At 48.0% G+C, this 26692-nt stretch overlaps 1 protein-coding gene across 1 annotated transcript in view; it reads right to left on the minus strand.

The window, feature by feature from the left end:
* Positions 1–2483: 2483 nt before the first annotated feature.
* Positions 2484–26692, minus strand: part of LOC134983618 (zinc finger protein 436-like) — a 48998-nt gene continuing 24789 nt past the window's right edge. Inside the window, exon 7 of the mRNA XM_063949294.1 lies at positions 2484–5912. Coding sequence (XP_063805364.1) covers positions 4777–5912 — 1136 coding nt within the window. The 3' untranslated portion in view covers positions 2484–4776. The remainder of the gene's footprint in view (positions 5913–26692) is intronic.

Genomic DNA, 26692 nt, shown 5'->3' on the forward strand with positions numbered 1-26692 from the left:
GTCACTGACGATAGCTTCAGATCTTCCCTGCAACAGAGAAGATCAGAAGCTCCGACCAACGACCAGCGGGACCGCGCATCGTGATCGTTCCCAGACACTGAACGATCTGCACTATTATAAAAAAATTGTCGTTCTGATCCGTCGGAAATGGCCAAATCGTTAAAAATAATATTGTCTAGTGTATAGGAACCTTAAGTTCTGTATTTATTAGAGATGTGCACCGACCCATGTGCTTTGGACCTGTATTAATCTTTGTGTTTTGGTTTTGCAAAACCACCTTCAAGTTTTGGATCAGTATTCTTATTTGTATTGCTAAAAATAGCTAAAATCGCTCTTGAAGGTCATCCGGAGATTGATTTTGCGAATCACTGGAGTGGACATGCCCTCTTCCCCGTCCTTCTTTCTTTTCCCGAGACCCATCCCCGGAACACCGAAATCTTCACAAAAGCTCATCTGGCATATCACGACCGCACTGAAATGTAAAATAGCTTTCCACTGGAAGTCTCACACAATTCCATCCATTGCGGCTGTGGTTGCTGCCGTCTGGGATACTTACTATATGGAATTCCTCTCTAGTGTGGTAGAAAGCAGTGCATCAGCCCTTACTGAAGTCTGGTCCCCATGGCTGGCGTACTATAAATGCCCCCCCCCCCCCCCCCCCCGTTGACATACGGTTTTTGATATAATTACTTTAATAATCTTAGCTCTGTTACTTGGTTTCCATCCTAACTCGCATATTTGATATCATATGTTTGCATTGCTGTAACCCACTCCCTCTACCCTCCCTCCCTTTTTCCTTCTGTCTTCCCCTCCCCCACCCAACTGTTCATTGTCTATTGTACTCTGACAAAAATTTCAATAAACAGTATTTAAAAATAAATAAATAAAATAGCTAAAATCATGTAATCTGTGCCTGTTTTTGCTCCTACAGTATTACTAACCTTAATAACATTCGTTTCCAGTCATTGGCAGTCAATTTTTACCTCACAGTTCACAATATTGTTCACCAATATTGGCCAGAGGCTGGCTAAACAGAACAGCAGCACAAACACACGGCAGTTTAAATACTATATAGCACATCTATGAATCATTGGCACACAGCATTGCTAAACAGGTGTCAGGAATCTGCATTCTCTATCGCATCACTTACTGTGGAACTACAGGTTCCAGCAGTTCAGTTCCAGTTTTCAGTCTACTGCAGCCTGGAGTACACAGTGCTTCTAGTTAACAGCATTTACTCCCGGTGCACTACTGAGCCCAGCCAGCAATCAGCAGAGCATTGCAGAATTACTCTCCTGATGAATCATTAACTTCAGCTAACTCACAGGTGATCTGAACACCCAATGCAGCGGGGTGTGTTCTCACAGAGATGCAACATCTAATCATCACAGACCAAGGGGTATAAACTCCAGTTCCTGGCTCAGTCTCATCGCCTTGGACAACGCGTCACATCCTTTGAACAGGTGTCTCCTGTCTTCAGTCCTCTGTCTGCAGAGATTCCCCAGTGTATTGGACCTGTGGAACTACAGGTACCAGCAGTTCCATTCCAGTTCCGTTTCCAGTTCCAGTCTGCAATCCCCTGTTTCCAGCGATCTCCTATTTCTGGCATTTCCAAGTTGTTTCCCTGTTCCAGTGTTCCTGTGGAACTACAAGTACCAGCATCCATTCCAGCGAGTCACATTCGGTGTACAAGTTCTCCTGGTTCCTGTTTCCAGTGGTTTCCTTGTTGTCATTCTTCAGTGTTCAGTTTGCTATGAACTCCAGCCACAGTTTAACACAACAACTTGCAGTAAGAGACTTTCTTCAGGTGTTCTTCCATTACTCAGCCTGTGCACCTGATTACCAGCATCTAGCATCGTGCATTGCATTCAGCACTTAACAACTTGCTGTGTTAGAACTGTCTCCTGCTAGGGCCTTGCTTGGCTTAAAGACGTGTGCTTCTACAGAGACTGTGTGCTTGGATTGCTATTTGTTATATATCGGAGTTTCGTTTGCTGCATCTGATTTCATTATTGCCTTATCCTTATCATTTATATCAAGTTGCAAGTTCATCTTCATTGCTCATTTGTTACCAGTGACTTTTGAAATATTCATTTATCGGATTAAGTTATTATTCATTGTTCCTGTCATCCGTTATCCCTGTGTGATAATAAATATCAAGCGCACATGCGCAGAACTTTTTGTCAGTCTCCCCGTTTCCTCTATCACTCCTACACTGACCCACTAGTGCCCCCTCCGGGGACAGACAAAGTTACAGAATCCTGACAACAGGATGTCAGTTTAATAAACTATACGACCTCATGAAGGACATTCAGTAGTACCTACAATCTCCTGGAATTCATGTTTTGCAGCTATTAAGCCAAAAGGCCATAAAAAGAGTACACTGTTAACAGCAAAGGATTCCTGACATGGGTTGAAAGAATTTATTAATTTAGTATATATAAAAAAAAACAAACAAACACAAGAATCTGTTTTTCAGTCACTTAGAAAAAAGGTCATACATAAAACAAGAGTACAATATATTAATGACAAGGGTTGAAATTTACTAATTAATTTAGAATACAAAAAAAAGACAAGAATCTATTTTGCAGCCACTGAGACAAAAGGGCCATAAAACAAGAGTGCAATATTAATAGCAAAGGATTACTAATAAGGGTTGAAAGTACTGATTAAATTATTCATTCAGAGATTCATAAATGCAGTTCTCAAGGCACCCTAACAGTCCAGGTTTTAAATATATCCCTGAATCTGCACAGGTGAGTATATCAAATTTACTGAGGTAATAATTCACTTACCAGTGGCCAAGCATGGATATACTTAAAACCAGGACCATTAGAGTGCCTTGAGAGCTGCATTTGGGAACATCAGGATTAATTAATTTAGAATAAAAAAAAATAAATCACAATCAGAAAAATCACACTAATAAACCTGTTGGCCATACTAATCCCCCTCTCCCCTAATTGGGTAGCACACTCCTGTAGCACATTTATCAGGTGCACACGAGTCTGAGGGATAATACCATGGTTTACTCTCCCAAATTTAGTCCACAAGTGGTGCCAGATGGAATTGTCCTTTGGCCCTCCCACCCACATATTGGATAATAAAAAGGACAAGCACAGTTTAACAAACCAAGCACTTCAGCGACAGAGAGTGACACTTTTGTAGCTGGAGTGCTTGGTTTGTTTTGGCCCCACAAAACAAGCTAACAGTGTTGTTAATCCTCTCTACAGCTGGAATCGACCATTAAAGAAGTCTCTGTATTTTGATGTAATTGGCAGGAAAGGTCCTCCTCATGGAATTTGTAGTTCATTTTTATGAATATCCGCTTTTCCACATTTTTAGGTAGTATTCTACATTGATCGCTCACAAGGTTCATGGCTTTGCTAAACACTCTTTCCGAGTAAACACTGGGAGAGAGAGCAGCTTAAGTAAAGCAAAGCTACTTTGTACAAGGGGCTCCAAATTGCCTTTTTTCTCCCAGTAATCAAAGGGACTGTCTGACATGCTAATTTGTACATTGTTGTTAAAATAATACTCCACCATTCTAATGATGGTTACTGTGTCAGATTGAGCCATGGTAGAGGTGTCAATAGTTTTGGGCAATTCTTTTAGGCCTAACCAGATGTCATAATGTGGTTTCACTCTGGTGTGTTGAGTGGACTCCTCCCTATCACCAGTGGGTCCCTGGAAAAAGGTTATTTTTTTCCTGGCAGCAGCAGTTGGAGGAGAAACCGAAGGAGGAGACTTTGCATTGTCATGTGCCTCTTGAGCTGACAACTTGCTCACAAGATCATTGCATCTCTCAATATCTGCGTCAGTTGGAAAGAAAGACATTACATACGCCTTAAACCTGCGGTCAAGCATGGTTGCCAAAATGTAGTGATCAGATTGCAAGATGTTGACAACCGTTTGACAATCGCAAAGCAAATAAAGATCTTGATCTACAAGTCCAACATACTTACACAATAAGTACCATACATAAGCAATCTGTACCAAGCTTTGCTTATGACACATTTCACCTCTATCTATGGCTGGAAGTTACAAATACATGTTACTATACTGTATAACTGGAGCAGGCATTCCCAACTCCGGTCCTCAAGGCACACTAAGGGGTAAATTTACTAAGATAGGAGTTCTATTTAAGATTGGATGTTGCCCATAGCAACCAATTAAATTAGACTTCTCATTTAATTAGCACCTTCTAGAAGATAATACCTGGAATCTGATTGGTTGCTATGGGCAACATTCCATCTTAAACAGAAATCCCATCTTAGTAAATTTACCCCTGAAAGTCCCGGTTTTTGTGATTGTAAGCTCGCAAGAGCAGGGACTTCTTTCCTCATGTGCCTTTCCTTTTCTTACTTATACTATCTTATACTCCATACTCCCTTTGATGGCACCTAACCCCGTGTTTTCTATACCTGTCCTATATTGTCTTGTACTGTAAGTGCTGTTTTCTTGTTTGCTCATTTGATTATGTACTGTGTAATGGGCGCTGCAGATCCCTTGTGGCGCCATATAAATAAAGGATAATAATAGTGATGAAGGCCATTTTCACAGGGGGGAATCACAGATGCAGCAGATTCTGTATACAGGCGGATATTCGCATTTATTCCACGCATGGACAGCACTTAAATCAGGTCTTCTGTATTTTTGCCTATTTATCTATTTATTATAAAAATATCAACATTAGTATTTGATTCAGGCCTATCAGCTTATTTAGATCTATTTTGGTAAGCGTAAGAGCGCATCTGCGTGATAAACCGAACATACAAATTAAAATGGTTTTTCACTTGTGCGACATCTCTGATGTTTAACAAGATCAGATTTATAGGCAAAACATTTCCCACACTCAGAGCATGGAAATGGTTTCTCCCCGGTGTGTCTTTTCTGATGTGTAACAAGATCTGATTTCTGTGTAAAACATTTCCCACACTCAATGCATGAAAATGGCTTCTCACCTGTGTGAGTTCTCTGATGTCTAACAAGAATTGATTTCCTTGTGAAACACTTCCAACACTCAGAACATGGATATGGCTTCTCACCTGTGTGACTTCTCTGATGTGTAACAAGAGCCGATTCCTGTGTAAAACATTTCCCACACTCAGAGCATGGGAATGGCTTTTCACCTGTGTGAGTTCTCTGATGTTTAACGAGAACTGATTTCTCTGTAAAACATTTTTCACACTCAGAACACTGAAATGGCTTTTCACCTGTGTGAATTCTCTGATGTGTAACAAGATGTGATTTGTGTGCAAAACATTTCCCACACTCAGAACATGGGAATGGTTTCTCCCCAGTATGACTTCTCTGATGTGTAACAAGATCTAATTTGTGTGCAAAACATTTCCCACACTCGGCGCATGGAAATGGTCTCTCACCTGTGTGGGTTCTCTGGTGTTTAACAAGATCTGATTTCTGGGTAAAACATTTCCCACACTCTGAACATGGAAACAGGTTCCTACCTGTGTGACGTTTCTGATGTGTAACAAGATGTGATTTTTGGGTAAAACATCTCCCACACTCAGAACATGAAAACAGCTTCTCGCCTGTGTGAGTGATCTGATGTCTAATGAGATCTGATTTTTTAGCAAAACATTTCCCACACTTTGAACATGTAAATGGTTTCTCACTTGTGTGATTCCTCTGATGCATAACAAGATGTGATTTGTGTGCAAAACATTTAGCACCTGCATGAGCTATACTAAGTGTAGCGATATCTGAGTGATCTGGCAAATAGTCCTCAAGATTAGACGTATCAGGTGATGTAACTGCACAGTGAAGCACTGGATCTATAGATAGAGTAATGCAGGTTTCTTCTGGAGAATCTTGTGTGAAGTTATCTTCTGCTTTAAAATCTGGAGACAAAATTAGATATCCCCCCGACGTATTACAGCTTGTGTGTCCATCTGCTGGAAATAAAATAAATATATGTATGTAAAGTAGGTGTCTCCACTACCCCCACCCCCCATTTCTGCACACTATTAGCGAGTTTAAGCTATTCAGTTATTTCACTTCAAAGCGCAAATTACAAATACTTTTATTAGAATGATAACTTAAAATGTAAGAAATTAATGCGATTTATGTAGGTAAGTTACATCTTTTTCTATTGGACCATTGGGGGATACTAAAGGCTCATTCCATGTCAAGTGGACCAATTTTGAAAAATGTACCCACTTGACCATCTCTGATTTTGATGAAATTTTGCATGATTGGTTGGTATATATGTGGTCCTAACTTTGGTAAAGCTTCAGTTCACACTATGCAGTAGTAGTGGTGTTGTGGGCCCTGATAGTGGAGGTAACGGTCACTGACTCCGTTGTGCACAATCAGCAGTATTCAAGTAATTGCTCTGGCAGATCTGTGAGAGCAGAAGCTGTGAAAGTTGCTTATACAACCTCTGATAAAAATGTCAAAAATTGCCACCTCAGGGCTTAGAGAAAAGTACTTTTTTGACAGTTTGAGGCCAAAAAATCTGTGGTGTAAAAAATAAGATTTTACTTACCGGTAAATCTATTTCTCGTAGTCCGTAGTGGATGCTGGGGACTCCGTAAGCACCATGGGGATAGACGGGCTCCGCAGGAGACATGGGCACTTTAAGAAAGAATTTAGGTTCTGGTGTGCACTGGCAGTACAAGGAAAGGATTTTGGTAATCCAGGGCAAGATTCATACCAGCCACACCAATCATACCGTATAACATGTGAAAACAACCAGTTAACAGTATGACAAACAACAGAGCATCAGGTCAAACCCTGATGCAACCATAACATAACCCTTATTGAAGCAATAACTATATACAAGCATTGCAGAAGAAGTCCGCACTTGGGACGGGCGCCCAGCATCCACTACGGACTACGAGAAATAGATTTACCGGTAAGTAAAATCTTATTTTCTCTAACGTCCTAGTGGATGCTGGGGACTCCGTAAGGACCATGGGGATTATACCAAAGCTCCCAAACGGGCGGGAGAGTGCGGATGACTCTGCAGCACCAATTGAGCAAACAAGAAGTCCTCCTCAGCCAGGGTATCAAACTTGTAGAACTTTGCAAAAGTGTATGAACCTGACCAAGTAGCCGCTCGGCAAAGTAGTAATGCCGAGACCCCTCGGGCAGCCGCCCAAGAAGAGCCCACCTTCCTAGTGGAATGGGCCTTAACTGATTTTGGCAGCGGCAATCCAGCCGCAGAATGAGCCTGCTGAATCGTGTTACAGATCCAGCGAGCAATAGTTTGCTTTGAAGCAGGAGCACCAAGCTTGTTGGATGCATACAGGATAAACAACGACTCTGTTTTCCTGACCCTAGCCATTCTGGCTACATAAACCTTCAAAGCCCTGACCACATCAAGCAACTCGGAATCATCCAAGTCAGTAGTAGCCACAGGCACCACAATAGGTTGGTTTATATGAAAAGATGAAACCACTTTCGGCAGAAATTGTGGACGGGTCCGCAATTCTGCTCTATCCACATGAAAAACCAGATAGGGGCTTTTATGTGACAAAGCCGCCAACTCTGACACACGCCTAGCCGAAGCCAAGGCTAATAGCATGACCACCTTCCACGTGAGATATTTCAACTCCACCGTTTTAAGTGGTTCAAACCAGTGGGATTTCAGGAAACTTAACACCACGTTAAGATCCCAAGGTGCCACTGGAGGCACAAAAGGAGGCTGAATATGCAGCACTCCCTTTACAAACGTCTGAACTTCAGGTAGAGAAGCCAACTCCTTTTGAAAGAAAATGGATAGGGCCGAAATCTGGACCTTAATGGAACCCAATTTTAGGCCCAAATTCACTCCGGACTGTAGGAAGTGAAGGAAACGGCCCAGCTGGAATTCCTCCGTAGGAGCATTCCTGGCCTCACACCAAGCAACATATTTTCGCCATATACGGTGATAATATTGAGCTGTCACGTCCTTCCTAGCCTTTATCAGCGTAGGAATGACCTCATCCGGAATGCCTTTCTCTGCTAGGATCCGGCGTTCAACCGCCATGCCGTCAAACGCAGCCGCGGTAAGTCTTGGAACAGACAGTGCCCCTGTTGCAACAAGTCCTGTCTTAGAGGAAGAGGCCACGGGTCCTCTGTGAGCATTTCTTGCAGATCTGGATACCAAGTCCTTCGTGGCCAATCTGGAACACTGAGGATTGTTCTCACTCCTCTTTTTCTTATTATCCTCAGCACCTTGGGTATGAGAGGAAGAGGAGGTAATACATAGACCGACTGGAACACCCACGGTGTCACCAGGGCGTCCACAGCTATCGCCTGAGGGTCTCTTGACCTGGCGCAATACCTCTGTAGCTTTTGTTGAGGCGGGATGCCATCATGTCCACCTGTGGCAGTTCCCACCGACTTGTAATCTGTGCGAAGACTTCCTGATGAAGTCCCCACTCTCCCGGGTGGAGGCTGTATCTGCTGAGGAAGTCTGCTTCCCCGTTGTCCACTCCCGGGATGAACACTGCTGACAGTGCGCTTAAGTGATTTTCCGCCCAGCGAAGAATTCTGGTGGCTTCCGCCATCGCCACCCTGCTCCTTGTGCCGCCTTGTCGGTTTACATGAGCCACTGCGATGATGTTGTCTGACCGAATCAGAACCGGTTGGTCGCGAAGCAGGGTCTCCGCTTGATGTAGGGCTTTGTATATGGCCCTTAGTTCCAGGATGTTGATGTGAAGGCAAGTCTCTTGACTTGACCACAGACCTTGGAAATTTCTTCCCTGTGTGACTGCTCCCCAACCTCAGAGGCTTGCATCCGTGGTCACCAGGACCCAGTCCTGAATGCCGAATCTGCGGCCCTCGAGAAGGTGAGCGCTCTGCAGCCACCACAGGAGTGACACCCTGGCCCTGGGGGATAGGGTGATTAACTGATGCATCTGAAGATGTGATCCGGACCACTTGTCCAGTTAGTCCCATTGAAAGGTCCTCGCATAGAACCTGCCGAAGGGAATGGCCTCGTATGATGCCACCATCTTTCCCATGACTCGGGTGCAGTGATGTACAGACGCCTGTTTTGGTTTTAATAGGTTCCTGACCAGTGTCATGAGTTTCTGAGCTTTCTCTATAGGGAGATAAACCCTTTTCTGGTCTGTGTCTAGAATCATGCCCAGGAAAGGCAGACGAGTCGTAGGAACCAACTGCGACTTTGGAATATTCAGAATCCAGCCGTGTTGCCGTTACACTTCCAGAGAAAGTGCGACGCTGTTCAGCAACTGCTCTCTTGATCTCGCCTTTATGAGGAGATCGTCCAAGTACGGGATAATGGTGACCCCTTGCTTCCGCAGGAGTACCCTCATTTCCGCCATTACCTTGGTAAATATACTCGGTGCAGTGGAGAGACCAAACGGCAACGTCTGAAATTGGTAATGACTATCCTGTACCACAAATCTGAGGTACGCCTGATGAGGTGGATAAATGGGGACATGAAGGTATGCATCCTTCATGTCCAGAGACACCACAAAATCCCCCCCTTCCAGGCTTGCGATGACCGCTCTCAGCGATTCCATCTTGAACTTGAACCTTGTCAGGTATATGTTCAGGGATTTTAAATTCCATATGGGTCTGACCGAACCGTCCGGTTTCGGGACTACAAACATGGTAGAATAATAACCCCTTCCCTGTTGAAGGAGGGCAACCTTGACCACCACCTGTTGAAGATACAATTTGTGAATTGCAGTTAACACTATTTCCCTCTCTAAGGGGGAAGCTGGCAGGGCCGATTTGAGGTATCGGTGAGGGGGCATCCCTGCGAATTCCAGCTTGTATCCCTGAGACACAATTTCTATCGCCCAGGGATCCACCTGGGAGTGAACCCACTTGTGGCTGAAATTTCGAAGACGTGCCCCCATCGGGCCTAGCTCCGCCTGTGGAGCCCCTGCGTCATGCGGTGGATTTTGTAGAGGCCGGGGAGGACTTCTGTTCCTGGGAACTAGCTGTGTTGTGCAGCTTCTTACCTCTGCCCCTGCCTCTGGCAAGAAAGGACGCACCTCAGACTTTCTTGTTTCTTTGCGATCGAAAGGACTGCATTTGATAATATGGTGCTCTCTTAGGCTGTGAGGGAATAAAAGGCAAAAAAATAAGATTTTAAACCTACCGGTAAATCTATTTCTCCTAGTCCGTAGAGGATGCTGGGGACTCCGTAAGGACCATGGGGTATAGACTGGCTCCGCAGGAGATAGGGCACCTAAAAAGAACTTTGACTATGGGTGTGCACTGGCTCCTCCCTCTATGCCCCTCCTCCAGACCTCAGTTAGAGAACTGAGCCCAGAGGAGATGGACAATACAAGGCAGGATTTAGCAATCCAAGGGCAAGATTCATACCAGCCCACACCAATCATACCATGTAACCTGGAACATACATAACCAGTTAACAGTATGAACAAACGACAGTAACGGTCCAAGACCGATGTCAACTGTAACATAACCCTTATGTAAGCAACAACTATATACAAGTCTTGCAGAGTTTCCGCACTGGGACGGGCGCCCAGCATCCTCTACGGACTAGGAGAAATAGATTTACCGGTAGGTTTAAAATCTTATTTTCTCTTACGTCCTAGAGGATGCTGGGGACTCCGTAAGGACCATGGGGTTTATACCAAAGCATCCAATCGGGCGGGAGAGTGCGTATGACTCTGCAGCACCGACTGAGCAAACGCTAGGTCCTCATCAGCCAGGGAATCAAACTTGTAGAATTTAGCAAAAGTGTTTGACCCCGACCAAGTCGCCGCTCGGCAAAGTTGTAATGCCGAGACGCCTCGGGCAGCCGCCCAAGAAGAGCCCACCTTCCTAGTGGAATGGGCCTTAACCGAATTTGGTACCGGCAATCCAGCCGTAGAGTGAGCCTGCTGAATCGTATTACAGATCCAGTGAGCAATAGTCTGCTTCGAAGCAGGAGCGCCAATCTTATTGGCCGCATACAGGACAAACAGAGCCTCTGTTTTCCTAATTCTAGCCGTCCTGGCTACATAAATTTTTAAGGCCCTGACTACGTCCAGGGATCTGGAATCCTCCAGGACACTTGTAGCCACAGGCACAACAATAGGATTCATATGGAACGAAGAAACCACTTTAGGCAAAAATTGCGGACGTGTCCTCAATTCAGCTCGATCCACATGAAAAATCAAGTAGGAGCTCTTGTGTGACAAAGCCGCCAATTCTGACACTCGCCTTGCTGATGCTAAGGCCAACCACATGACCACCTTCCAGGTAAGAAATTTCAACTCAACCTTGTTAAGTGGTTCAAAACCAGTGTGATTTTAGGAACTGCAACACCACGTTCAGGTCCCATGGTGCCACTGGAGGCACAAAAGGGGGCTGGATGTGCAGCACTCCCTTTACAAACGTCTGGACTTCTGGAAGAGAAGCCAATTCCTTCTGAAAGAAAATCAAGAGGGCCGAAATCTGTACCTTAACAGAGCCTAATTTCAGGCCCATATCCACTCCTGTCTGTAGGAAGTGGAGAAGACGACCCAGATGAAAATCTTCCGTAGGTGCATTCTTGGTCTCACACCAAGACACATACTTTCGCCAGATACGGTGATAATGTTTTACAGTCACCTCCTTCCTAGCTTTTATTAAAGTAGGGATGACCTCTTCCGGAATCCCCTTTTTCGCTAGGATTCGGAGTTCAACCGCCATGCCGTCAAACGTAACCGCGGTAAGTCTTGAAATACACAGGGCCCCTGCTGCAACAGGTCTTCCCTCAGAGGAAGAGGCCAGAGATCTCCTGTGAGCATCTCTTGTAGATCCGAGTACCAGGCCTTTCGAGGCCAGTCTGGGACAACGAGTATCGTCTGTACTCTTCTTCGTCTTATGATCCCCAACACTTTTGTGATGAGAGGAAGAGGAGGAAACACGTAGACCGATTTGAACACCCACGGTGTTACCAGAGCGTCTACTGCTACTGCCTGAGGGTCCCGAGACCTGTCGCAATACCTCCGAAGTTTTTTGTTGAGGCGTGATGCCATCATGTCTATTTGAGGAGTTCCCCAAAGACGTGTTACGTCTGCAAAGACTTCTTGATGAAGTCCCCACTCTCCTGGATGGAGATCGTGTCTGCTGAGGAAGTCTGCTTCCCAGTTGTCCACTCCCGGAATGAAGACAGCCGACAGAGCGCTTACATGATTTTCCGCCCAGCGAAGGATCCTTGTTGCTTCCGCCATCTCGACTCTGCTTCTTGCCCCGCCTTGGCGGTTCACATGAGCCACTGCTGTGACATTGTCTGATTGAATCAGAACCGGTAGGTTTCGAAGAAAACTCTCCGCTTGTCGAAGGCCGTTGTAAATGGCCCTGAGTTCCAACACATTGATGTGTAGACAGGACTCCTGGTCTGACCAAAGACCCTGAAATTTTTTTCCCTGTGTGACCACTCCCCATCCTCGGAGGCTCGCGTCCGTGGTAACCAGGATCCAATCCTGAATTCCGAACCTGCGACCTTCCAGGAGGTGAGCACTTTGCAACCACCACAGGAGGGACACTCTGGTCCCTGGGGACAGAGTTATTTTCCGATGTAAGTGCAGATGGGACCCGGACCACTTGTCCAGAAGGTCCCATTGAAAAGTCCTTGCATGGAACCTTCCGAAGGGAATGGCCTCGTAGGCCGCCACCATTTCCCCCAGAACTCGAGTGCATTGGTGAACTGACACCCTTTTCGGTTTTAGCAGGTCTCTGACCATGTTCTGGATGTCTTGGGCTTTCTCTATTGGGAGGAAGACCTTCATTTGTTCCGTATCCAGTATCATACCTAGGAACGGTAGTCGAGTTGTCGGAATCAACTGTGACTTCGGTAGATTTGGAATCCAACCGTGTTGCTGGAGTACTCTCAGAGAGAGCGCCACACTGCTCAGCAATTTCTCCCTTGATCTTGCTTTTATCAGGAGATCGTCCAAGTATGGGATAATTGTGACTCCATGCTTGCGCAGGACCACCATCATTTCCGCCATTATCTTGGTGAAAATCCTCGGGGCCGTGGAGAGTCCAAACGGCAACGTCTGAAATTGGTAATGACAATCCTGTACAGCAAATCTCAGGTATTCCTGATGGGGGGCATATATGGGGACATGAAGGTACGCATCCTTTATGTCCAGAGACACCATAAACTCCCCCTCCTCCATGTTGGCTATTATCGCTCTGAGATATTCCATTTTGAATTTGAATCTTTTTATGTATAGGTTTAGGGATTTCAGATTCAAAATAGGTCTGACCGAACCGTCCGGTTTCGGGACCACAAATAGGGTTGAGTAGTAACCTCTTCCCTGCTGGTGCAGGGGAACCTTGATTATCACTTGCTGTATACACAGCGTTTGAATTGCAGCTAACACTATATCCCTTTCCGATGTGGAAGCTGGTAGGGCCGATTTGAAAAATCGGCGCGGGGGCACCTCCTCGAATTCCAATTTGTAACCCTGGGAAACTATTTCCAACACCCAGGGATTCAGGTCCGAACTGACCCAGGCCTGACTGAAAAGTCGAAGACGTGCCCCGACCGGTGCGGACTTCCTCGGGGGAGCCCCAGCGTCATGCTGTGGGTTTTGGAGCAGCCGGGAAGGACTTTTGATCCTGGGCACCTGCCGAAGCAGGTGCTCTCTTGCCTCTGCCCTTACCTCTGGCGAGGAAAGACGATCCCCGACCTCTTTTGGACTTGTGCGACCGAAAGGACTGCATCTGATAGGGTGTTACTTTCTTTTGCTGTTGGGGAATATATGGTAAAAAATTTGATTTACCTGCTGTAGCTGTGGAAACCAGGTCCGTCAGCCCATCCCCAAACAATACATCACCCTTATAGGGTAGTACTTCCATATGTTTTTTGGAATCCGCATCACCCGTCCATTGGCGAGTCTATAAGGATCTTCTCGCTGAGATAGACATGGCATTGGCCCTAGAAGCTAGCAATCCAATGTCCCTTTGAGCATTTTTCATAAATAAGACTGAGTCTTTAATATGGGCTAGAGTTAGGAATATAGTATCCTTATCCATATTATCAAATTGATCTGTCAGCTCATCTGTCCAAGCTGCAATTGCGCTACACACCCATGCCGACGCAATTGTCGGTCTTAGCACAGCACCCGTATGAGAATAAATACACTTTAAGGTAGTTTCTTGCCTGCGATCTGCAGGGTCCTTAAGGGCTGCTGTGTCAGGAGACGGTAGCGCCACTTTCTAGGACAAGCGCGTCAGGGCCTTGTCCACAGTGGGGGGTGATTCCCAAATCTCCCTGTCCTGCTTAGGGAAGGGGTATGCCATATAAATTATTTTGGGGATCTGCGGTCTCCTATCCGGAGTCTCCCAAGCTTTTCCAAAGAAATCATTCAATTCATGAGATGTGGGAAAGTTAATAATCTGTTTCTTTTCCTTAAACATGTGTACCCTTGTGTCCCCTTGTGTATTGCCACAATCATACACTGAATGGTTTTAGTCACCCTAGGGTGCAATTTTACTTCGTCATAGTCGACACTGGAATCAGAATCCGTGTCGGTAGTAGTGTCTTGCGTTAAGGGATGCTTTTGAGACCCCGACGGGCCCTGTGAGTCGGTCCAATCCGAGGATTGACCCCCTGATGTCCCCCCTAAATCAGCCTTATCAAGCCTTTTATGTAAAGATGCCACACTTGCATTCAACATATGCCACATGTCCATCCAATCTGGAGTCGGCACAACCGACGGTGACACACCACTCATTTGCTCCACCTCCTCCTTGGAGAAGCCTTCCGCCTCAGACATGTCGACACACACGTACCGACACCCCACACACACAGGGATTAACCTATAAGGGGACAAAACCCCAACCAGGCCCTAAGGAGAGACAGAGAGGGAGTATGCCAGCACACACCAGCGCTTAAAAACACGGAAACAAAATATGTCCAGATAGCGCTTTTCTATATATAATGTACCAATTCCCACTCACTGCGTCGCTAATGTGCCCCCCTCCTCTTTTTTCCAACCTGTGAAGTTCAGCAGGGGAGAGACCAGGGAGCCAGCGTTTTCCTCATGCAGCTTCTGTGGAGAAAATGGCGCTGGTTAGTGCTGAGGATCAAGCCCCGCCCACCCGACGGCGGGCTTCGGTCCCAGTGATTTTTCAATAAAAATGGCGGGGGATCATTGATTTACTGCCTCCGCAGCCTAATCAATCTGTATTTGCCCAAATGTGAGGTTTATTGCTGCCCAGGGCGCCCCCCCCTGCGCCATGCACCCTTCAGTGCTGCTCTGTGTGTGTGTGACTGGGAGCAATGGCCCTTACCTCATGAAGATCTGATGTCTTCTGCCGCCTAAGATGTCTTCTGCCTTCTCTATCCGACTTCTATCTTCGGCATCTGTAAGGAGGACAGCGGCGCGGCTCCGGGACGAACCCCAGGTGAGACCTGTGTTCCGACTCCCTCTGGAGCTAATGGTGTCCAATAGCCTTAGAAGCAGTGCCCAACTTGACAAGCCAGCTCTGCTTCTCTCTCCTCGGTCCCACAATGCAGGGAGCCTGTTGCCAACAGGACTCCCTGAAAATAAAAAACCTAACAAAATTCTTCTTCTTCAACAGAAAACTCTGGAGAGCTCTCTGCAGTGCACCCATTCTCCTCTGGGCACAAGATCTAACTGAGGTCTGGAGGAGGGGCATAGAGGGAGGAGCCAGTGCACACCCATAGTCAAAGTTCTTTTTAGGTGCCCTATCTCCTGCGGAGCCCGTCTATACACCATGGTCCTTACGGAGTCCCCAGCATCCTCTAGGACGTAAGAGAAATTTGACTTTCCAGCTGTAGCTGTGGAGACCAGGTCCGAGAGACCCTCCCCAAACAACTCCTCACCCTTGTAAGGTACAACCTCCATATGCCTCTTTGAGTCGGCATCACCTGTCCATTGCCGAGTACACAGGACCCTTCTGGCAGAAATCGACATAACATCTTTAATATGCCCCAGGGTCAACAATACAGTATCCTTGTCTAAGGTATCAATTTCCTCAGATAAGGTATCCGTCCATGCTGCTACAGCACTACACACCCAGGCCGACGCGATTGCCGGCCTCAGTAAGGTACCTCAATGTGTATAAATGGACTTCAGGGTAACCTCCTGTTTGCGATCCGCAGCATCTTTGAGGGTAGCCGTATCCTGTGACGGCAGGGCTACCTTCTTGGATAAGCGTGTTAAAGCTTTGTCCACCCTAGGGGAGGATTCCCAGCGTAACCTGTCCGTTGGCGGGAAAGGATACGCCATAAGAATCCTTTTGGAAATCTGCATATTTTTATCTGGAGATTCCCAAGCCTTTTCACATAACTCATTTAGCTCGTGTGAGGGGGGGGAAGAGTCACCTCCTGCCTCTTTTCCCCATACATATGAACCCTCTTGTCAGGGACTGCGGTTTCCTCTGTGATGTGCAACACATCCTTAATTGCTATAATCATATAACGGATGGATTTAGCCAATTTTGGCTGTAACTTTGCATCATCGTAATCGACACTGGAGTCAGAATCCATGTCGGTATCTGTGTCAACAGTTTGGGATAGTGGGCGCTTCTGAGACCCTGACGGCCTCTGCGACATAGGATCAGGCACGGGTTGGGACCCTGACTGTCCCGAGGATTCAGCTTTTTCTAACTTTTTATGCAAGGAATTAACATGATCATTTAAAACCTTCCACATATCCATCCAATCAGGTGTCGGCGCCGTCGGCGGAGACACCACATTCATTTGCTCCCGCTCTGCTTCCACATAGCCTTCCTCATCAGACATGTCGACACAAGCGTACCGACACACCACACACACAGGGAATGCCCTCTCTAAAGACAGTTCCCCCACAAGGCCCTTTGGAGAGACAGAGAGAGAGTATGCCAGCACACACCCCAGCACTATAAACCCAGGAATAACATAGTAACTTAATGTTAACCCAGTAGCTGCTGTTTATATTGCTTTTTGCGCCTAATTATGTACCCCCCCTCTCTTTTTACCCTCTTCTACCGTGTAACTGCAGGGGAGAGGCTGGGGAGCTTCCTCTCAGCGGAGCTGTGGAGAAAAAATGGCGCTGGTGAGTGCTGAGGAAGAAGCCCCGCCCCCTCGGTGGCGGGCTTCTGTCCCGCTTAAATATGCAATTTTTTGGCGGGGGCTCATACATATATACAGTGCCCAGCTGTATATATACTTAACTTTGCCAAAAGAGGTCCCAAATGCTGCCCAGGGCGCCCCCCCCCCCCCCCCGCGCCCTGCACCCTTACAGTGACCGGAGTATGTGTAGGTGTGTGGAGCAATGGCGCACAGCTGCAGTGCTGTGCGTTACCTCAGTGAAGAACACGGAGTCTTCTGCCGACTGTGAAGTCTTCTTTGCTTCTCATACTCACCCGGCTTCTGTCTTCCGGCTCTGCGAGGGGGACGGTGGCGGGCTCCGGGACCGGACTGCGAGGGTGAGATCCTGCGTACCGATCCCTCTGGAGCTAATGGTGTCCAGTAGCCTAAGAAGCAGGACCTAGCTTCAGAGAGTAGGGCTGCTTCTCTCCCCTCAGTCCCACGATGCAGGGAGTCTGTTGCCAGCAGAGCTCCCTGAAAATAAAAAACCTAACAAAATACTTTCTCTCAGCAAACTCAGGAGAGCTCACTGAAAAGCACCCAGCTCGTCTAGGCACAGTATCAAACTGAGGTCTGAAGGAGGGGCATAGAGGGAGGAGCCAGTGCACACCAGAACCTAAATTCTCTCTTAAAGTGCCCATGTCTCCTGCGGAGCCCGTCTATCCCCATGGTCCTTACGGAGTCCCCAGCATCCACTAGGACGTTAGAGAAATTTTTCTGGAATTCAGCTGCCCATATCACCAAAAGAAAACATTATTTTCTCTGACGTCCTAGTGGATGCTGGGAACTCCGTAAGGACCATGGGGAATAGCGGCTCCGCAGGAGACTGGGCACAAAAGTAAAGCTTTAGGACTACCTGGTGTGCACTGGCTCCTCCCCCTATGACCCTCCTCCAAGCCTCAGTTAGATTTTTGTGCCCGGCCGAGAAGGGTGCACACTAGGGGCTCTCCTGAGCTTCTTAGTGAAAGTTTAGTTTTAGGTTTTTTATTTTCAGTGAGACCTGCTGGCAACAGGCTCACTGCATCGAGGGACTAAGGGGAGAAGAAGCGAACTCACCTGCGTGCAGAGTGGATTGGGCTTCTTAGGCTACTGGACACCATTAGCTCCAGAGGGACCAAACACAGGCCCAGCCTCGGAGCTCGGTCCCAGAGCCGCGCCGCCGGCCCCCTTACAGAGCCAGAAGCAAGAAGAGGTCCGGAAAATCGGCGGCAGAAGACATCCTGTCTTCACCAAGGTAGCGCACAGCACTGCAGCTGTGCGCCATTGCTCCTCAGCACACTTCACACTTCGGTCACTGAGGGAGCATGGCGCTAGGGGGGGGCGCCCTGAGCAGCAATAAAAACACCTTGGCTGGCGAAAATACATCACATATAGCCCCCAGGGCTATATGGATGAATTTTAACCCCTGCCAGATTCCACAGAAAAACGGGAGAAAAGGCCGCCGAGAAGGGGGCGGAGCCTATCTCATCAGCACACTGGCGCCATTTTCTCTCACAGCTCCGTTGGAGGGAAGCTCCCTGGCTCTCCCCTGCAGTTACTACACTACAGAAAGGGGTTAAAAAAGAGAGGGGGGCACTAATTAGGCGCAGTATAACAATACAGCAGCTATAAGGGGAAAAACACTTATATAAGGTTATCCCTGTATATACATATAGCGCTCTGGTGTGTGCTGGCATACTCTCCCTCTGTCTCCCCAAAGGGCTAGTGGGGTCCTGTCATCTTTCAGAGCATTCCCTGTGTGTGTGCTGTGTGTCGGTACGCTGTGTCGACATGTATGAGGAGGAAAATGAGGTGGAGGCGGAGCAATTGCCTGTAACAGAGATGTCACCCCCTAGGGAGTCGACATCTGAGTGGATGAGCTTATGGAAGGAATTATGTGAGTCAGCTCTTTACAAAAGATTGATGACATGAGACAGCCGGCGACTCAGCCTGTGCCTGTCCAGGTGTCTCAAAAGCCATCAGGGGCTCTAAAACGCCCGTTACCGCAGATGGCAGATACAGACGCCGACACGGATACTGACTCCAGTGTCGACGATTAAGAGACGAATGTGACTTCCAGTAGGGCCACACGTTACATGATTGAGGCTATGGAAAATGTTTTTACACATTTCTGATAATACCAGTACCACTAAAAAGGGTATTATGTTGGGTGAGAAAAAACTGCCTGTAGTTTTTCCTGCATCTGAGGAATTAAATGAAGTGTGTGATGATGCGTGGGTTTCCCCCGATAAAAACTGTTAATTCCTAAAAAGTTATTAGCATCATACCCCTTCCCGCCAGAGGATAGGGCACGTTGGGAAACACCCCCTAGGGTGAATAAAGCGCTCACACGCTTGTCTAAACAGGTGGCACTACCGTCCCCGGCTGCCCTTAAGGAACCTGCTGACAGAAAGCAGTAAAATGTATATACACTCACACGGGTGTGATACTGCGACCAGCAATCGCCTCAGCCTGGATGTGCAGTGCTGGGGTGGCTTGGTCGGATTCCCTGACTGACAATATTAATACCCTAGATAGGGACAGTATATTACTGACTATAGAGCATTTAAAAGATGCATTTCTATATATGCGTGATGCACAGAGGGATATTTGCCGACTGGCATCAAGAGTAAGTGCGCTGTCCATTTCTGCCAGAAGAGGGTTATGGACAAGACAGTGGTCAGGTGATGCTGATTCCAAAAGGCATATGGAAGTATCGCCTTATAAAAAGGGAGGAGTTATTTGGGGTAGGTCTAACAGACCTGGTGGCCACGGCAACGGCTGGAAAATCCACATTTTTACCCCAGGTAGCCTCTCAACATAAGAAGACGCCGTATTATCAGGCGCAGTCCTTTGGGCCCCATAAGGGCAAGCGGGCAAAAGGCTCCTCATTTCTGCCCCGTGGCAGAGGGAGAGGAAAAAGGCTGCAGCAAACAGCCAGTTCCCAGGAACAGAAGCCCTCTCCCGTTTTCTGCCAAGTCCTCAGGATGACACTGGGGCTTTACAAGCGGACTCAGGCACGGTGGGGGCCCGTCTCAAAAATTTCAGCGTGCAGTGGGCTCACTCACAGGGGACCCCTGGATCCTTCAGGTGGTATCTCAGGGGTACAAATTGGAATTCGAGACGTCTCCCCTTCGCCGTTTTCCTAAAGTCTGCTTTACCGACGTCTCCCTCCGACAGGGAGGCGGTATGGGAAGCCATTCACAAGCTGTATTCCCAGCAGGTGATAATCAAGGTACCCCTCCTACAACAGGGAAAGGGGTATTATTCCACGCTGTTTGTGGTACCGAAGCCGGACGGCTCGGTGAGACCTAATTTAAATCTGAAATCCTTGAACACTTACATACAAAGGTTCAAATTCAAGATGGAGTCACTCAGAGCGGTGATGGCAAACCTGGAAGAAGGGGATTATATGGTGTCTCTGGACATCAAGGATGCTTATCTCCATGTCCCAATTTACCCTTCTCACCAAGGGTACCTCAGGTTTGTGGTACAGAACTGTCACTATCAGTTTCAGACGCTGCCGTTTGGTTTGTCCACGGCACCCCGGGTCTTTACCAAAGTAATGGCCGAAATTATGATACTCCTTCGAGTTGGTAGTCGGGGTAGCACTTTCTCAAGTAGTGTTGCGGCAGCACGGTTGGATTCTTAATATTCCAAAATCGCAGCTGATCCCGACGACACGTCTTCTGTTCCTAAGGATGATCCTGGACACAGTCCAGAAAAAGGTGTTTCTCCAGGAGGAGAAAGCCAGGGAGTTATCCGAACTAGTCAGAAACCTCCTAAAACCAGGCCAAGTGTCAGTGCAGCAGTGCACAAGGGTCCTGGGAAAAATGGTGGCTTCCTACGAAGCAATTCCATTCGGCAGATTCCACGCAAGAACTTTCCAGTGGGACCTGCTGGAAAAGTGGTCCGGATCGCATCTTCAGATGCATCAGCGGATAACCCTGTCACCAAAGACAAGGGTGTCTCTCCTGTGGTGGTTGCAGAGTGCTCATCTTCTAGAGGGCGCAGATTCGGCATTCAGGACTGGGTCCTGGTGACCACGGATGCCAGCCTGCGAGGCTGGGGAGCAGTCACACAGGGAAGAAATTTCCAGGGCTTGTGGTCAAGCCTGGAGACATCACTTCACATTGGAGCTAAGGGCCATTTACAATGCCCTAAGCCAAGCAAGACCTCTGCTTCAAGGTCAGCCGGTGCTGATCCAGTCGGACAACATCACGGCAGTCGCCCACGTAGAGAAGCTGCAAGGATTTTTCGCTGGGCGGAAAATCATGTGATAGCATTGTCAGCAGTGTTCATTCCGGGAGTGGACAACTGGGAAACAGACTTCCTCAGCAGAAGTCTTCCACATGATTGTAAACCGTTGGGAAAAACCAAAAGGTGGACATGATGGCGTCCCGCCTAAACAAAACATTGGACAGGTATTGCGCCAGGTCAAGGGACCCTCAGGCAATAGCTGTGGACGCTCTGGTAACACCGTGGGTGTACCAGTCAGTGTATGGGTTCCCTCCTCTTCCTCTTTTACCAAAAGTATTGAGAATTACAAGACGGAGGGGAGTAAGAACTATACTCGTGGCTCCGGATTGGCCAAGAAGGACTTGGTACCCGGAACTTCAAGAGATGCTCACGGAGGACCCGTGGCCTCTACCTCTAAGAAGGGACCTGCTACATCAAGGACCCTATCTATTCCAAGACTTACCGCGGCTGCGTTTGACGGCAGGGCGGTTGAACGCCGGATCCTGAAGGAAAAAGGCATTCCGGATGAAGTCATCCCTACCCTGATCAAAGCCAGGAAGGATGTAACCGAAAAGCATCATCACCGCATTAGGCGAAAATATGTTGCGTGGTGCGAGGCCAGTAAGGCCCCGATGGAGGAATTTCAACTAGGTCGATTCCTGCATTTCCTGCAAACAGGAGTGTCTATGGGCCTAAAATTGGGGTCCATTAAGGTTCAAATTTCGGCCCTGTCAATTTTCTTCCAGAAAGAACTAGCTTCAGTTCCTGAAGTTCAGACGTTTGTAAAAGGGGTACTGCATATACAGCCTCCTTTTGTGCCTCCAGTGGCACCTTGGGATCTCAATGTAGTTTTGGGGTTCCTAAAGTCACAATGGTTTGAACCACTTGAATCTGTGGAGTTAAAATATCTCACATGGAAAGTGGTCATGCTGTTGGCCCTGGCCTAGGCCAGGCGCGTGTCAGAATTGGCGGCTTTATCCTGTAAAAGCCCTTATCTGATCTTCCATTCAGACAGGGCGGAATTGAGGACTCGTCCTCATTTTCTCCCTAAGGTGGTTTCAGCGTTTCATCTGGACCAACCTATTGTGGTACCTGCGGCTACTAGTGACTTGGAGGACTCCAAGTTGTTGGACATAGTCAGGGCCCTGAAAATATATGTTTCCAGGATGGCTGGAGTCAGAAAATCTGACTCGCTGTTTATCCTGTATGCACCCAACAAGCTGGGTGCTCCTGCTTCTAAGCAGACTATTGCTTGTTGGATTTGTAATACAATTCAGCTTGCACATTCTGTGGCAGGCCTGCCACAGCCAAAATCTGTAAAAGCCCATTCCACAAGGAAAGTGGGCTCATCTTGGGCGGCTGCCCGAGGGGTCTCGGCTTTACAACTTTGCCGAGCAGCTATTTGGTCAGGGGCAAATCCGTTTGCTAAATTCTACAAATTTGATACCCTGGCTGAGGAGGACCTGGAGTTCTCTCATTCGGTGCTGCAGAGTCATCCGCACTCTCCCGCCCGTTTGGGAGCTTTGGTATAATCCCCATGGTCCCCACGGAGTTCCCAGCATCCACTAGGACGTCAGAGAAAATAAGAATTTACTTACCGATAATTCTATTTCTCGTAGTCCGTAGTGGATGCTGGGCGCCCATCCCAAGTGCGGATTGTCTGCAATACTTGTACATAGTTACTGTTAACTAAAGGGTTATTGTTGAGCCATCTGTTGAGAGGCTCAGTTGTTTTTCATACTGTTAAACTGGGTATTGTATCACGAGTTATACAGTGTGATTGGTGTGGCTGGTAAGAGTCTTACCCGGGATTCAAAATCCTTCCTTATTATGTCAGCTCGTCCGGGCACAGTGTCCTAACTGAGGCTTGGAGGAGGGTCATAGTGGGAGGAGCCAGTGCCTTTTCGGCCTCACACCAAGCAACATATTTCCGCCATATACGGTGATAATGCTTTGCAGTTACATCTTTCCTGGCTTTAATCAGCGTAGGAATGACTTCCTCCGGAATGCCCTTTTCCTTCAGGATCCGGCGTTCAACCGCCATGCCGTCAAACGCAGCTGCGGTAAGTCTTGGAACAGACAGGGCCCCTGCTGCAGCAGGTCCTGTCTGAGCGGCAGAGGCCATGGGTCCTCTGAGATCATCTCTTGAAGTTCCAGGTACCACGCTCGTCTTGGCCAATCCGGAACCACGAGTATTGTTCTTACTCCTCGTTTTCTTATTATTCTCAGTACCCTTGGTATGAGAGGCAGAGGAGGGAACACATAAACTGACTGGTACACCCACGGTGTCACCAGAGCGTCCACAGCTATCGCCTGAGGGTCCCTTGACCTGGCGCAATATCTCTCTAGTTTTTTGTTTAGGCGGGACGCCATCATGTCCACTTGTGGACGTTCCCATCGATTTACAATCAGCGTGAAGACTTCTGGATGAAGTCCCCACTCTCCCGGGTGGAGGTCGTGCCTGCTGAGAAAGTCTGCTTCCCAGTTGTCCACTCCCGGAATGAACACTGCTGACAGTGCTAGTACGTGATTTTCCGCCCATCGGAGAATCCTTGTGGCTTCTGCCATTGCCACCCTGCTTCTTGTGCCGCCCTGTCGATTTACATGGGCGACTGCCGTGATGTTGTCTGACTGGATCAGTACCGGCTGGTTTTGAAGCAGAGGCCTTGCCTGACTTAGGGCGGTGTAAATGGCCCTTAGTTCCAGAATATTTATGTGTAGGGAAGTCTCCTGACTCGACCATAGTCCTTGGAAGTTTCTTCCCTGTGTGACTGCCCCCCAGCCCCGAAGGCTGGCATCCGTGGTCACCAGGACCCAGTCCTGTATGCCGAATCTGCGGCCCTCTAGAAGATGGGCACTCTGCAGCCACCACAGCAGAGACACCCTGGTTCTTGGAGACAGGGTTATCAGGCGATGCATCTGAAGATGCGATCCGGACCACTGGTCCAACAGGTCCCACTGAAAGATTCTGGCATGGAACCTGCCGAAAGGAATTGCTTCGTAAGAAGCCACCATCTTTCCCAGGACCCGCGTGCAGTGATGCACCGATACCGGTTTCGGTTTCAGGAGGTCTCTGACTAGAGATGACAGCTCCTTGGCTTTCTCCTCCGGGAGAAACACTTTTTTCTGGACTGTGTCCAGGATCATACCCAGGAACAGTAGACGTGTCGTCGGAACCAGCTGTGATTTTGGAATATTCAGAATCCAACCGTGCTGGTGCAGCACCTCCTGAGATAGTGCTACTCCCACCAACAACTGCTCCTTGGACCTCGCCTTTATTAGGAGATCGTCCAAGTACGGGATAATTAAAACTCCCTTTCTTCGAAGGAGTATCATCATTTCCGCCATTACTTTTGGAGAGTCCAAACGGTAGCGTCTGGAATTGGTAATGGCAATCCTGTACCACAAATCTGAGGTACGCCTCGAATTCCAGTTTGTACCCTTGAGATACTATTTGCAGGATCCAGGGATCCACCTGTGAGCGAGCCCACTGATCGCTGAAATTTTTGAGGCGGCCCCCCACCGAACCTGGCTCCGCCTGTGGAGCCCCACCATCATGCGGCGGACTTGGAAGAAGCGGGGGAGGACTTTTGCTCCTGGGAACCTGCTGTTTGTTGCAGCCTTTTTCCCCTACCTCTGCCTCTGGACAGAAAGGACCCGCCTTTTCCACGCCTGTTTTTCTGAGTCCGAAAGGACTGTACCTGATAAAACGGCGCCTTTTTAGGCTGTGAGGGAACATGGGGTAAAAATGCTGACTTCCCAGCAGTTGCTGTGGAAACTAGGTCCGAGAGACCATCCCCGAATAACTCCTCACCCTTATAAGGCAATACTTCCATGTGCCTTTTTGAATCTGCATCCCCTGTCCACTGGCGAGTCCATAAGCCTCTCCTAGCAGAAATGGACAGTGCACTTATTTTAGATGCCAGCCGGCAGATCTCCCTCTGTGCATCTCTCATGTATAAGACTGAGTCTTTTATATGCTCTATGGTTAGCAGAATAGTGTCCCTGTCTAGGGTGTCAATATTTTCTGACAGGGAATCTGACCACGCAGCGGCAGCACTGCACATCCATGCTGACGCAATAGCAGGTCTAAGTATAATGCCTGAGTGTGTGTATATACAGACTTCAGGATAGCCTCCTGCTTTCTATCAGTAGGTTCCTTGAGGGCGGCCGTATCCGGAGACGGTAGTGCCACCTTTTTAGACAAACGTGTGAGCGCTTTATCCACCGTAGGTGGTGTCTCCCAACGTGACCTATCCTCTGGCGGGAAAGGGAACGCCATTAGTAACTTCTTAGAGATTACCAATCTTTTATCAGGGAAAGCCCACGCTTCTTCACACACTTCATTTAATTCTTCTGATGGGGGAAAGACTACGGGTAGTTTTTTCTCCCCAAACATAATACCCTTTTTAGTGGTACCTGGGTTTATATCAGAAATTTGTAACACCTCTTTCATTGCTTCAATCATGCAACGAATGGCCTTAGTGGACATTAGACTAGACTCATCGTCGTCGACACTGGTGTCAGTATCCGTGTCGACATCCGCGTCTGCCATCTGAGGTAGCGGGCGTTTTAGAGCCCCTGAAGGCCTTTGAGAAACCTGGACAGGCACGAGCTGAGAAGCCGGCTGTCCCGCATTTGGCATGTCGTCAAATTTTTTGTGTAAGGAGTCGACGCGTGCACGCAATTCCTTCCATAAGTCCATCCACTCAGGTGTCTGCCCCGCAGGGGGTGACATCCCTTCTATATGCAACTGCTCCGCCTCCACATCATTATCCTCATCAAACATGTCGACACAGCCGTACCGACACACCGCACACACACAGGGAATGCTCTAACAGAGGACAGGACCCACAAAAGCCCTTTGGGGAGACACAGTGAGAGTATGCCAGCACACACCAGAGCGCTATATAATGCAGGGACTAACTGAATTATGTCCCCTATATCTGCTGTTATATATACTGCGCCTAAATTTAGTGCCCCCCCTCTCTTTTTTACCCTTTTCTGTAGTGTAGACTGCAGGGGAGAGCCAGGGAGCTTCCTTCCAGCGGAGCTGTGAGGGAGAAATGGCGCCAGTGTGCTGAAGGAGATAGCTCCGCCCCTTTTTCGCGGACTATTCTCCCGCTTTTTTTTGGATTCTGGCAGGGGTAATTATCACATATATAGCCTCTGGGGCTATATATTGTGGTATTTTTGCCAGCCAAGGTCTTTTTATTGCTGCTCAGGGCGCCCCCCCCTAGCGCCCTGCACCCTTAGTGACCGGAGTGTGAGGTGTGCATGAGGAGCAATGGCGCACAGCTGCAGTGCTGTGCGCTACCTTGGTGAAGACAGATGTCTTCTGCCGCCGATTTTCCGGACCTCTTCTTACTTCTGGCTCTGTAAGGGGGACGGCGGCGCGGCTCCGGGACCGAACACCAAGGACGGGTCCTGCGGTCGATCCCTCTGGAG

Source organism: Pseudophryne corroboree (genome assembly GCF_028390025.1).
Source record: "Pseudophryne corroboree isolate aPseCor3 chromosome 3 unlocalized genomic scaffold, aPseCor3.hap2 SUPER_3_unloc_2, whole genome shotgun sequence".
Classification (NCBI taxonomy): domain Eukaryota; kingdom Metazoa; phylum Chordata; class Amphibia; order Anura; family Myobatrachidae; genus Pseudophryne; species Pseudophryne corroboree.